Source organism: Rhinolophus ferrumequinum, chromosome X (genome assembly GCF_004115265.2).
Source record: "Rhinolophus ferrumequinum isolate MPI-CBG mRhiFer1 chromosome X, mRhiFer1_v1.p, whole genome shotgun sequence".
In the NCBI taxonomy this organism is placed as follows: domain Eukaryota; kingdom Metazoa; phylum Chordata; class Mammalia; order Chiroptera; family Rhinolophidae; genus Rhinolophus; species Rhinolophus ferrumequinum.
In genome coordinates, this window is record NC_046284.1 from 100,117,712 (window position 1) to 100,129,734 (window position 12,023).

The 12,023-nt window shown below is 37.6% G+C and overlaps 1 protein-coding gene across 6 annotated transcripts in view; it reads left to right on the forward strand.

The window, feature by feature from the left end:
* Positions 1-12,023, forward strand: part of DMD (dystrophin) — a 2,143,628-nt gene that overhangs the window by 676,195 nt on the left and 1,455,410 nt on the right. For all 6 annotated transcript variants that reach the window (XM_033109718.1, XM_033109734.1, XM_033109713.1 and 3 more), the window contains exon 12: positions 6,724-6,874. In XM_033109718.1, the coding sequence (XP_032965609.1) occupies positions 6,724-6,874 (151 nt within the window). The remainder of the gene's footprint in view (positions 1-6,723; positions 6,875-12,023) is intronic.

Consider the following 12,023-nt stretch of genomic DNA (forward strand, 5'->3'; position numbering starts at 1 on the left):
GTGATTCTTTTCTAATCTAGAAATTCGTAGTAATATTTTACCTCGTTTCATTAGTTGTATTTCTTATTTGAGAATTGCATATAAGCAAATAATGACGAAGTCTAGGAAATTGAGCCTGAGAACCTATTTTCCTAAAGAGCTTACCCTTCTTGGTAATTTTGAATTTAATACCCTAGGATTTACAAAGTCAATACTTTTACATTTTTATTAGCATAGTACCTAGCATATAATTATGTTTTGTAACATATTTTATAGTTTTATAATGTATTACCATAAAGCCTGAGAAACTCTATGAAGCCTATCAACTATAGGCTGGAATTAATGAAAACGTGCAATTTTTGCATTCATAAATTCATGTCTAGAAAAAAATTTTTAAAATGCTTTTTATATTTATTTGTAGATTTGTTAACTCAGAACATTCCTGGCATTTGGGTTCTTGAGTTTCCCAAGGTAGAAACTGAGAGGAAATCCCAGAAAATTTCCAGACAAATTTTATTAAGCTTATACTCACAAGGGAGGAAGCACAGGAGATAGGAAGCTCTTCTGAAGTAATTCGGGGGTTGGCTCTGCTTGGCTGTTTTTGTGAGCAGGGGACAAAGTGGGCTTGTGCGAAAAGGCAGGCATTCTGAAAGTGGAGAGCTTTTTGAAAGAGGCGGGCTTTCTTTACCAGCTACATTGCCTGGAACTATGCACCGGTGCTGTAGGGGCAAGGTGGCAGACTGCTCCTTATCGCCACCCAGGAAGGTTGTACAGTGGTCAAATCTTGATCAACTGCGCATGTGTGACAGTGGTTTCCATGTCTGTATGGAAGTAAATGGTTGGAAGGGAGATAATAATTAGCTACTTCTGTGTTTTTGTGAAGGGAGTGATGGGGTGGGAGCATTCTAGTGGTCAGCTTATCTAGGCTTCCTCCTGGCATCTGGCATTCTTTTGGCCCAAGTCCCTATGCTGTTTCCAGGTATCATTTCTTATAAATATTGAATGACATAATGAAATGGTATAGATAAGGACTTGCTATTGTCAATCCAATTTCTGTTGGTTTAGAGCTGTGCTGTCCATTATGGCAGCAATTAATTGTAAATTTAAATTATAATGAAATATAGGTAAAAATTCAGTTTCCCAGTCATACTAGCCATATGTCGTGTGTGTGTGTATGCACGTGCATATATATAGTTGATCCTTGAACAACATGGGTTTGGACTGCACAGGTCCACTTATATGCAGGCAGGTTTCAATAAATATGCAATAGGCCCTCCATGTCTCTGGGTTTGGCATCTGTGGATTCAACCAACTGCAGATCAAAAACAGTATTTTTCATCGTGGTTGGGAATCTGTGCATGCAGAGGGCTGACTGTGTGTAGTGTTCCATGCCATTTTATATAAGGGGCTTGAACCATCAGCAGATTTTGGTATCTTTGGGGGTCCTGGAACCAATCCCCTGTGGATACCAAGGAGCAACCATCGTTAATTTTTTGGGGAGTCAAAACTTACACACAGATTTTTAACTGTGCAGGGGATTGGCCCCTTAATCCCCACATCGTTCAAGGGTCAACTGTATATAGTGTGTATATGATTTTAATGTATATATGAAATCATATAGTTTAGGATGAGGCCAAGTAACAAAAACAATTATTTTCAGGAAAGGTATTAAGCATATAATGATAAAGAAGGGTGCAGATATGGAAGAAATTGCGAAGGTGGAGCATGATTGACTTGTGTTTGAGAAACCCCAAATAATTACATATGGTCCTCATTATCACCTTATGAGGAAGATAATACTATTGTTATTTTATTTCTGAGTACACTGGAACTTGGCAAGGTTAAAAAATTGCCCAAGGTGTCTCAATGTCATGTTAAGCCAGCATAGAAATACTAAGCTACCTGTGACCCAAGTCTGGGCTTTTAATCTTGAATTATGTTCTTTATAGGTAAAATGTTTTCGGTTGCGTCATACGAAGTTGCTGATATTTGACTTTTTTATTCCACAAAAATGACAATTTCATATCGTTCAAGTTAAAACATTATTAAAATGAGAAAGAAATTCCATATTTCCAAGTAACTATCTGAAGAAGCAAATAAATTAGGGAAATTTGTCAAATTCATAAAATAAAAGTCTACCACCCATTGGCAAGAAAAGAGTTTACATTTTTCTTAGTTTCATTTTATGATTTTCAAGTAGTCATTTAGAAAGGAACATAAAAGCAAAAGGCGGATGGAGCATAAATATACGACTGGCAATAGAGAGAGGAGGTAGTGGAACTAGAATAAAGTAGTGCAGGACTGGAGATGGTCCTGACAAAACCTCGAGGCAGAAGCATGTGTGGATATGGTAGTAGGAACCTCTGCAGCCACCTTCCAGTTCTAGAATCATCTGAGGACAGAGGGAGGCTAGGAAAACTGATAAACTGAAAGAAGCTGGGACTTTGATGGTACAATGGAGTCACAAACTTAATGGTTTCTAGAATCACCCCACCCATGGATTTATTGTAATGTAAGATAATGGGCATCCTTATGGATTTTCATCAGTGCTTTTCAAACTTTGATGTGCATGCAGGTCACCTGGGGAGTATGTACTAATGTGGATTGTAAGACAGTAGGACTGGGAAGGGGACTGAGAGTCTTCATTTTAAACAGGTGCGTGTCTGGGGCAGGGTATGCTGGTGCTGCTGGTCCATGGATCACCCTTGAAGAAGCAAGGGTATGAACCACTTTGAGTTGGGTTATTTGTCAGTTGCAGTGAAAGGCAACCTAAGGAATACCATGTTCCAAATAATTTTATAGGACATGTGTCTCTCACCCCAGACCCCACAACGATAACATATCTCCATGAACATGAAGGAAATCAATGTGGACATAGGATTTGCTTTACAGAGACTGTCAGAATATGGGAGGGCATTTATTTTCTAAATAAATGCTAAATCGTCTTAGATAGTCTCAAGATTGGTCAAGTCTAAAGTTTGCAGGTGGTATCTCATGCTTTTTAAGTATTGGCAACAATTTCAATTTATTTTCAATTAGTATGGGACCAAATCAGGCATATATTTAGCTTTAAGGAAGTTTACTATTTTCCGATAACTTGTCAAGATCTATGGTAAGGAAAAGAAATATTTACACAGGTAAAACATATCTTTTCAGAACCCTTTCCACAAAGGGATGGGTAATATATATTCCATGCTGATTGGTGTCGCACTACTACCACACTTGTATGTTTCTGTTTTCAAACTTATTTTGAGGTTCAGTTCAGGCTTCAAACATATGAAATCCCTGACTTTTGGAGCCTCAAATCCGAACCCATTCTTAGGGAGTTGATGCTCACAATTCTCTCTGTAAGTGGAGGTGAAGTTGGGATGAGAATGTAATGGTCGTATGTCAGAATAGCTCCTAATATCTCCTGGGCATTGGCACTTGCACTTCTATTAATGTTAATAATATATTGGTTGCAAAATTTGGATGAGTTAAATTATCTAAGAGCAGTGACTCTCAAATCTGAGTGTGCATCAAAATCACCCAGAAGTCTTGTTAAAACAGATTCCTAGGCCCCACCCTCAGAGTTTCTGATTCAGTAAATTTGGGCCAGGGCCCTAGAATTTGCATTTCTAACATGTTCCCAGGAAATGATGCTATTGGTTTGGGGAACCCTTTGAGAACCACTGGTCTAGAGAGGAAAAGCAGGAATCTGTTTGGCTCATAAACCTTGATGCGACTGTGCCAGCCATTAAAATATTAAACCACACAGGTTACACACACAGTGTTCCCATATACTGACTGCCACCCAGCCATGCTGGCCCCTCCTGCATGGTCTTCCAAATGGACATTCCTATATTTCATCTATAAAAGATACAGTACCTGACGAAGCACTTATGGGTACATCTGTTCTTATTGGTTAGTCCCTGAGTTCAGGTTTATAAGATGAAATCATTTATGTAATTATGTATAATTACATAAATGATTACTTGAGGTTCAGGCTTCAGATTTTCAGGCAGAGCTCAAGAAATCTTCCAGGACCCAGAGATTACTGTAGGGTATGACATTTCTCAACTCACCCACACCTTATGCTGTCATGTCTCAGGGCATTTGCACAGGTGGTTCCTTCTGTCTAGAAAGTGTTTACCCCATTCTCTGCACTATTGCATCTTCCTTAAAGCTTTAGAGTTCTTCAAACATCAGTACTTCCAAAAAGCCTTTCCTCACCTCACAGACTCAGTTCAGTTACTCTCATTCAGAGTATGATCACAGTTATAATTAACTAGTGACCCAGTGACTGACCTATCTGTTATCTGGCTCCCATTCTCAGAATGTAAGCTCTGTGACAGTAAGGAGCTATATGGGTCTTTCTCACCTTTTCATCCATAATATCTAACTACTCAACAATTGTACATTTAACAAACGTATGATTCAGTTTTCCAAGTGTCAACTCTCAGGCTGTGTGTTCGATAATGGCAGCATTCCCGATGACCCCACATCAAGTTGGAACCTCTTTCTGTGTACCCTCTGAAATGTAATTATAAATCTAATTGTAAGGATTTTTTTGGTAATAATTGTAATTGTTGATGTGTCCATTTCTCTAAAAGTCTCTAAGCTATTTGAAAATGAGGATAAGTATTTTCTTTTGTCCATGTCTAACAAATGGTTTCTAGTGTAGATATGGAACTCAGTGAGCATTTGTTGAATGAAATATCTATCTAAAAGTAGAAAAAAAAAGGTAAATAATGTTTTTAAATGAAATACATTATTTACTAACAAATGTTAGACTTCAAAGATTTCTTCAAGTGTAAGTAATAATGTGGGTTTTTTTCCTTCAATTTTTGAAATGTAAGATTTTTAGCTTAATGTAATAACAAACCAGGCAGGAAAAACAACAAATACAAGGAATGATACTGCAGCCAGTTCTCATGCAATCTTAGGTCAGTTCTCAGGGGATAGGCTGAACCAATAAAGTGACAGATTTATATACCTTGCAATGCTGGGATGGTATTCATTGTCTAAAAGGCTTAAATTAGCAGCTTTCAGTTTTTGCTTCCACTTAAATAAACACTTCATCTATGTTGCTTGACATAAAAAGATGTCTACATTTTCCTTTTGATAAATGACAGCTCATTCTCATAGACTTCTGACTGCAGTGCACCTCAGGGGACATGTGGCTCTGAAATGCGAAAGGTCAATAATGGTGTAATCTAAATATTTTCAACACTCAGTTTTGTGTGTATTTTGTGTGTTTAAATGTGCTGACTCATGGAAATTTCTGGTAAAGAGTTTGTAAATCAGAGTAGTAAATTCCTAATACAAATGATATCCTCCTTATCAGTATTACAAGATCAGTGTACTGTGGTTTCCCAAAATGCTTCAAATATGCCTTCATAAAAAGTATTTATCTCAAAATAGGTACTAACACTTCTCATTTGAGTCTCGAATTTTTGTTGAGTGAATGGATGAAAAGCCTCAATTTTAATTTTCATTCTCACCCTGAATTTGTATGATTAATAGGCAGGATATTATCCCATGTCCCTGATGCTGGAGTTCTAATTGAACAGGTTTAAGAGCTTGGTTCTCGGCCGGCCCGGTGGCTCAGGCGGTTAGAGCTCTGTGCTCCTAACTCCGAAGGCTGCCGGTTCGATTCCCGCATGGGCCAGTGGGCTCTCAACCACAAGGCTGCCAGTTCCATTCCTCGAGTCCCTCAAGGGATGGTGGGCCCCGCCCCCTGCAACTAAGATTGAACACGGCACCTTGAGCTGAGCTGCCTCCCGGATGGCTCAGTTGGTTGGAGCACGGGGCTCTCAACCACAAGGTTGCCAGTTTGATTAAAAAAAAAAAAAAAAAAAAAGAACTTGGTTCTCGGGCATATAGCCAGGCTGTGAACCCTAGTCTTTGGGCTTTAAATCCATTACCCAGCCCACAATTGTGTACGTCTTTGAAAAAACATTCTTTCACTGATGTATTTCTACATAGCAAATGATTCCAACACTTAGTTGCTGAACACATAATTTATAATTATGTCATGATTCCGTCGGTGAGGAATATGGGCAGGGTTCATGTAGGTGGTTGTTCTGCAGTTGTCACATGGCTGGGGACATTGGGCTCCACTCAGTTGGAAGCTCAACTTCTAAGATAGTGTTTCATCCTCCAGAGTCACTCTCAGCATGGTCGCTAATCATTCAGTAGTCTAGCCCGGCCTTCCTTATAGCCTGGCAGCTGGGTTCCAAGAGAATATAAATGCTGCCTGCTCTCTTACAGCCCACATTTGCACTGGGTGCAGTATTGCTGCCGCCATGTTCTATTGGCCAAAGCAAATCGCGAGACCAGTTCATATTCGTGAGGATGGGAAATCAACTTCATCTCTTGATGGGAAGAGTGACAAAGAATTTGTGGCCATCTTTAATCACCACACATATTAAAACAATGGAAATATAAACAAATGATTGTCAAGATACACTACTAGCTCAATTACCAGAAATGGCTCGCACTCTACTTAACATGTTCATATTTAGTTATCTATGGGAAACTTTCTAAAAATTGGGATGTGTGAACTCTAATAAGTCAGAGAAAGAATAACGTCAGATGGTTGGTCATGGGCTCTAGTACCTTCCTTCTCAATGTCTAGCAGATGCCCAACTGTGAAAATGCCATAAAGTATAAATAGCAACACTTTTACCTAGTTATAGATTTAATAATAGTAAATAAAGTTGCTTTGATAGAGGTAATAATAGACATCTTTCAAATTTTCAGTTTGCATAAAGTTTTAATGGATCTCCAGAATCAGCAACTGAAAGAGTTAAATGATTGGCTAACAGAAACAGAGGAGAGAACAAGGAAAATGGAGAAAGAGCCTCTTGGACCTGATCTTGAGGACCTAAAACGCCAAGTACAACAACATAAGGTTAGTATATGTTATGCTGTTTGCTTTCTACTGGAAAATTCTCTGTGTATATGTGTGTCACATATGCACATACAAGCACAGATCATGGTTTACAGGTAGGAAAGAATTAAAGCTTTCAGTTAAAAAGAGTTTCAAAATCGTTTTTGCCTAGTGGTTTTTAAAAAGTTTATTTTTGGATACACAACATAACTAGGCTTTTCATATTGGAGAAGAAAATTCAAATAATTTCCTGGAAGAGAACAATGTGGGTTTGTGATTTTGAAAGTTTTGATTTCCTGGAAGAGAGTCTCTGCAGGAATTACCTAAGACACAAATTTAAGTAATATGATAAGATTAAAAAAAAATGTTTTTACTTTCAATTCATAACGTCTTAGAGTAGGCCAAGTTTGATGGAAAATGAACATCCGTAATACCACTTTGCTATAAAACACAGCATCTGTTAATTTTTTTATTAGTTTCAGGTGTACCAAATAACGTAGTGATTAAACATTTACGCACCTCACAAAGTGATAACCACAACAAGTCTACTACCTGTCTGATACCATACGTAGTTATTACAATACCGTTGACTATATTCCCTTTACTGTACTTTACATTTTGTGGCCATATATATATATATATATATATATATATATATATATATTTAAATTATAGTTGACATTCAGTGTTATGTTAGTGTCAGGTGTACAGCATAGTGGTTAGGCAATTATATAATTTATGAAATGATCCCCTCATAAGTCTAGTACTGATCTGATACTATACATATAATATTTTATAATAGTTTACAATATTATTGACTATATTTCCCATACGGTAGAATTTTAATATTTCCATCTTATCTTTCTTCAGTTTATTTGTATATTTACAATTATGCTCCCTGGTTGCCAGAAATAATTTATTGTTTCTTTGTTTAGGCTTTCTTTAATAATATTTCTGATCTGGAATTTTGAGGGTACTTCATTCCAATAACTGTCATAAAACTAGCTCTGGGACTTGTCTAGTCCATCAGAAGACACACACACACACACACACACACACACACACACAGAAGAACCTTCCTGATTGGCCCACAATTAGGTTACCAGGTTTATCAAATAAGAATATAAAAAGTGTAGTTAAATTTGAATTTCAGATAAACAAGTATTTTTATAGTGTAAGTATGTCCCAAATTACTTATTATTTTTCTGAAATTCAAAGTTTCCTGGGCATCTTGCATTTTATGACAGCTCTACTTAGGATCTGTGGTTCTTGGATTTACGGCTTTGAAAGGAAATATCTGCTCTCCGAACTCATACTTCCTAAATGTGCATCCCACCCAACTTTATTCTCTCATTTTATAACATTTTGTCAGAGCTTCACAGTTCTATGTAGATAAAATACTTTTCTAAGTCCCGAGTTCTTTTCGTATTTGATGAGCTTTAGGTTTCATTGACAAATGAGACTGGCCCTTGCTATTACTGCCTTCAAAGCTATCCTTTGGCCACAGAAGTTTAAGATCAAGTCGTTTTAAGAAGAGCTATAGCTATGGTAATCTCCCTCCACAACTCCACCAGGAAAAAAAGTAAAGCATCAACTGTATTTTAATTTTCATTAAAAATGTTGACCAGGAGAGGTTAACTTGTCACATAGATTTTAATTGAACATCTGATAAAGAGGTTAGATCCAGTGCTAGATCATGATCTTGACCGTTTTTCCTGAGGATCATGCATTCCTCGCGTAGACTCTGTGCCTGCCCTCTTCCCTTTGGCCTACACTGGCCGTTGCGTGCAGACAATTTCTGTATACGGCAGTGGCTTCTCTCTTCTGAGGGCATTTGCTGGCTGTGAGAGAGTCTCAGGCAGTTTAAGGGTGGGCAGGAAGTGGAGCTAGTGTTGCCAGAGCTGCTATTAACAACAAGGAAGGGGAGATGATGAATCAGTCACCCCAGAATCCTTGCCAAAGTGTCTCTCAATTCCCACAGTCTCTCAGAGGTTTCCCAACAAGACTGGGCCCCAGATGTCCATGGAGTAACCTGTCTCACGTTCCCACCCTCACATAATGCCTCCTGAGATCACTTTCCAAATAAACTTTTTGTACCTAAATCTATGCCTCAGGGTCTGTTTGGGGAGGAACCCAACCTATTACAACCTTCTTGCCCTGGAAGCCAGAGTACTATCGTAGCTTGACCACTAACTAAACGTGTGATTTTCAGAAATAACTTAATCTCTCAGCATCTCCATATCCTCACTTCGGAAATGAAAATGTGAGTCAATTAGTTTTTAGTGTTCCTTCCTTCATGGTTTTAATGTTTCCATGAGTTTGGGGCTCTGAGGCATTTCCAGAAAGGGCAAGACTAAGGCCAGTGACATTGAACATCAGAGGGAAGGATGTTGGCACTACATGCTTGGAGACTAAGGGGGAAGCTAGGAGGAAGGACTTCAAAAGAGACATGGCAGAAGAATGGTAGGGGAGCCGTACGGGTGAATGACTTAGAGCAACTACGAGGAAAGGTCTCAGCTTTATACTCTGAACAGACATTTTATTAAAGTCAGACAGGCCACCCAGGATCTTCAAGTCTGACAATTACCTGAAATGATTTCAACGTTCCTCTGGAAGACAAAGAGCGAATAGAATGGAAAATATTTGACTAAGATTGTCATAACATTTGAATAGATTGTCTGTGACTTGAAAAATAATGCCATTTCTGATGAGTATGAAATTGCTTTGAAGAGAATCATTTGAAACAAAAAGAAAGCAACAGGATGACATGCAAGTCGATTGTGTAATCTTTTACCTCCAGGACTTATACGTGCATAAAAGGAAACAGAAGGAATTGGTTTGCTGGCTCAGAGAGTGAGGCCAACTTCCACTGTTAACTCTGTGAACCCACTTCAGGAGAGATTATTTTTAAGAAAATTGAGACAAGGGAAAAAACACATAGCCAAGAGAAAGCCTGACAAAAGTGATAGTACTCTGTTTGTTACTTGAATTAATTATGGTGAGGAAAAAAAAAGATTTAACAATATCAAACAATTTATAAAAGAGTTGAATTTATTTAAATATGAAACGTATATATTTTTTGTTTTGTTTGATCATTTATTTTATTCTTTAAATTTCACATATAAGTGAGATCATATGGTATTTGTCTTTCTCTGTCTGACTTATTTCACTTAACATAATATTCTCTAGGTCCATCCATGTTGTCACAGATGGTACAATTTCATTCTTTTTTTATGGCCGAGTACTATTCCATGATATATATGTACCACTTCATTTTTATCCAATCGTCTATGGATGGGCACTTAGGTTGCTGCCATAGTGTGGCTATTAAAATAATGATGTAATGAACATAGGGGTACATGGTATCTTTTCGAATTAGTGTTTTGGATTTCTTTAGATAAACACCCAGAAGTGGATTTGCTAGGTAAAACAGTAGTTCAATTTTTAATTTTTTGAGGTGCCTCCGTACTGATTTCCATACCAGCCGCACCAATTTGCAATCCTGCCAACAATGCATGAGGGTTCCCTTTTCTTCATATCCTCGCCAGCACTTGTTGTTTGTTAATTTATTGTTGGCCATCCTGACAGGTGTGAGGTGATACCTCATTGTGGTTTCAATTTGCATTTCTCTGATGATTGGTGATGTTGAGCATCTTTTCATATGTCTATTTGCCATTTGTATGTCCTCTTTGGAGAAATGTCTCTTCAGGTCCTCTGCCCATTTTTCAGTTGGGTTGTTTGTTTGTTTGTTTGTTTGTTTGTTTTTACCATAGACAGCTTAACATAGACTACATTTTATGTTACAGTGTTACCGTTTGATCATTTTTTTAGTGAACTCTCGATTGCTGAGGATGCCAAAGCAGTCACTCAGAGATTGCAGCACAGTCTAGTGCTTACTTAGCATGTTCAGCATAAAAAGTGTCGGAGCAGCTAATGTTACAGTGACTACTGAGGCCTTGGCCTCGTGGTGTTATATCTCCAAACCTGGGTATTTTCACCAATGAAATGTGACTCTGGATTTAGTGTTTTCTTAAGAAAACAACACCAGAAAAACCCTTTAGGGTTGCTAAATGTGAGTATAATTAGAACATGTTGCATGTGAATAGCACAAATATCCACCTATTAAATATTGATGTAAATACCATTGTTTTATTTTTTGAAAGATTTTTATTAAAATATAGCTAGCATACAATATTATATAGAGAATGCCAAAAACTGTATACACATTTTAAGAAAGGAAAAAATTGTATTAAAATTGTAGTAATATATACCGATAACGAAAGATGATTACAAGTCATGTGTGTACATTTTTTTGGCACCCTTGGTATTAGTTTCTGGTGTGCACCATAGTTATTCAACATTTATATACCCAAAGAAGTGATCACATGGTAAGTCCAGCAACTATCTGACACTATAGTATGCTATCACAATATTACTGATAATATTCTCCATGCTGTACATTACATCCCCATGACTTGTTTTATACTTGGGAATTTGTACTTCTTATTCCCCTTTATCTTTCCCCCTTTTAAAATTTTCAAATACAGTTAACATTCAGTATTATTTTGTATTAATTTAAGGTGTACAGCATAGTGCTTAGACATTTCTATGATTTACAGAGTGACCCCCTGTCTAGTCTAGTACTCACATGGCATTATATATAGTTATTCCCGTATTATTGACTGTATTCCTTATGCTTTACTTTACATCCCCATAACTGTTTTGTAACGACCAATTTGTACTTCTTAATCCGTTCACCTTTTTCACCTTGTCCCCCAACCCCCTCCCATCTATCACCCAGGTAAATCTAGTACCCATCTGACACCATACATAATTATTCCAGTATTATTGACTATATTACTCATGCTATACCCTACATCCCCATGACTACTTTGTAACAACCAATTTGTACTTCTTAATTCCTTCCCCCTTTTTTACCTGCCCCCCAGACCCCTTCCCATCTGGCAACCATCAAAATGTTCTTTGTATCTCTGAGTGTGTTTCTGTTTGTTTGATTGTTTATTTATTTTGTTCTTTAGATTCCACATATAAGTGAAATCACATTGCATCTGTCTTTCTCCGTCTGACATACTCCACTCAGTACAACACCCTCCAGGTCCATCCATGCCCCCACAGATGGCAAGAACCCATTTCCTTCCACGGCCGAGCA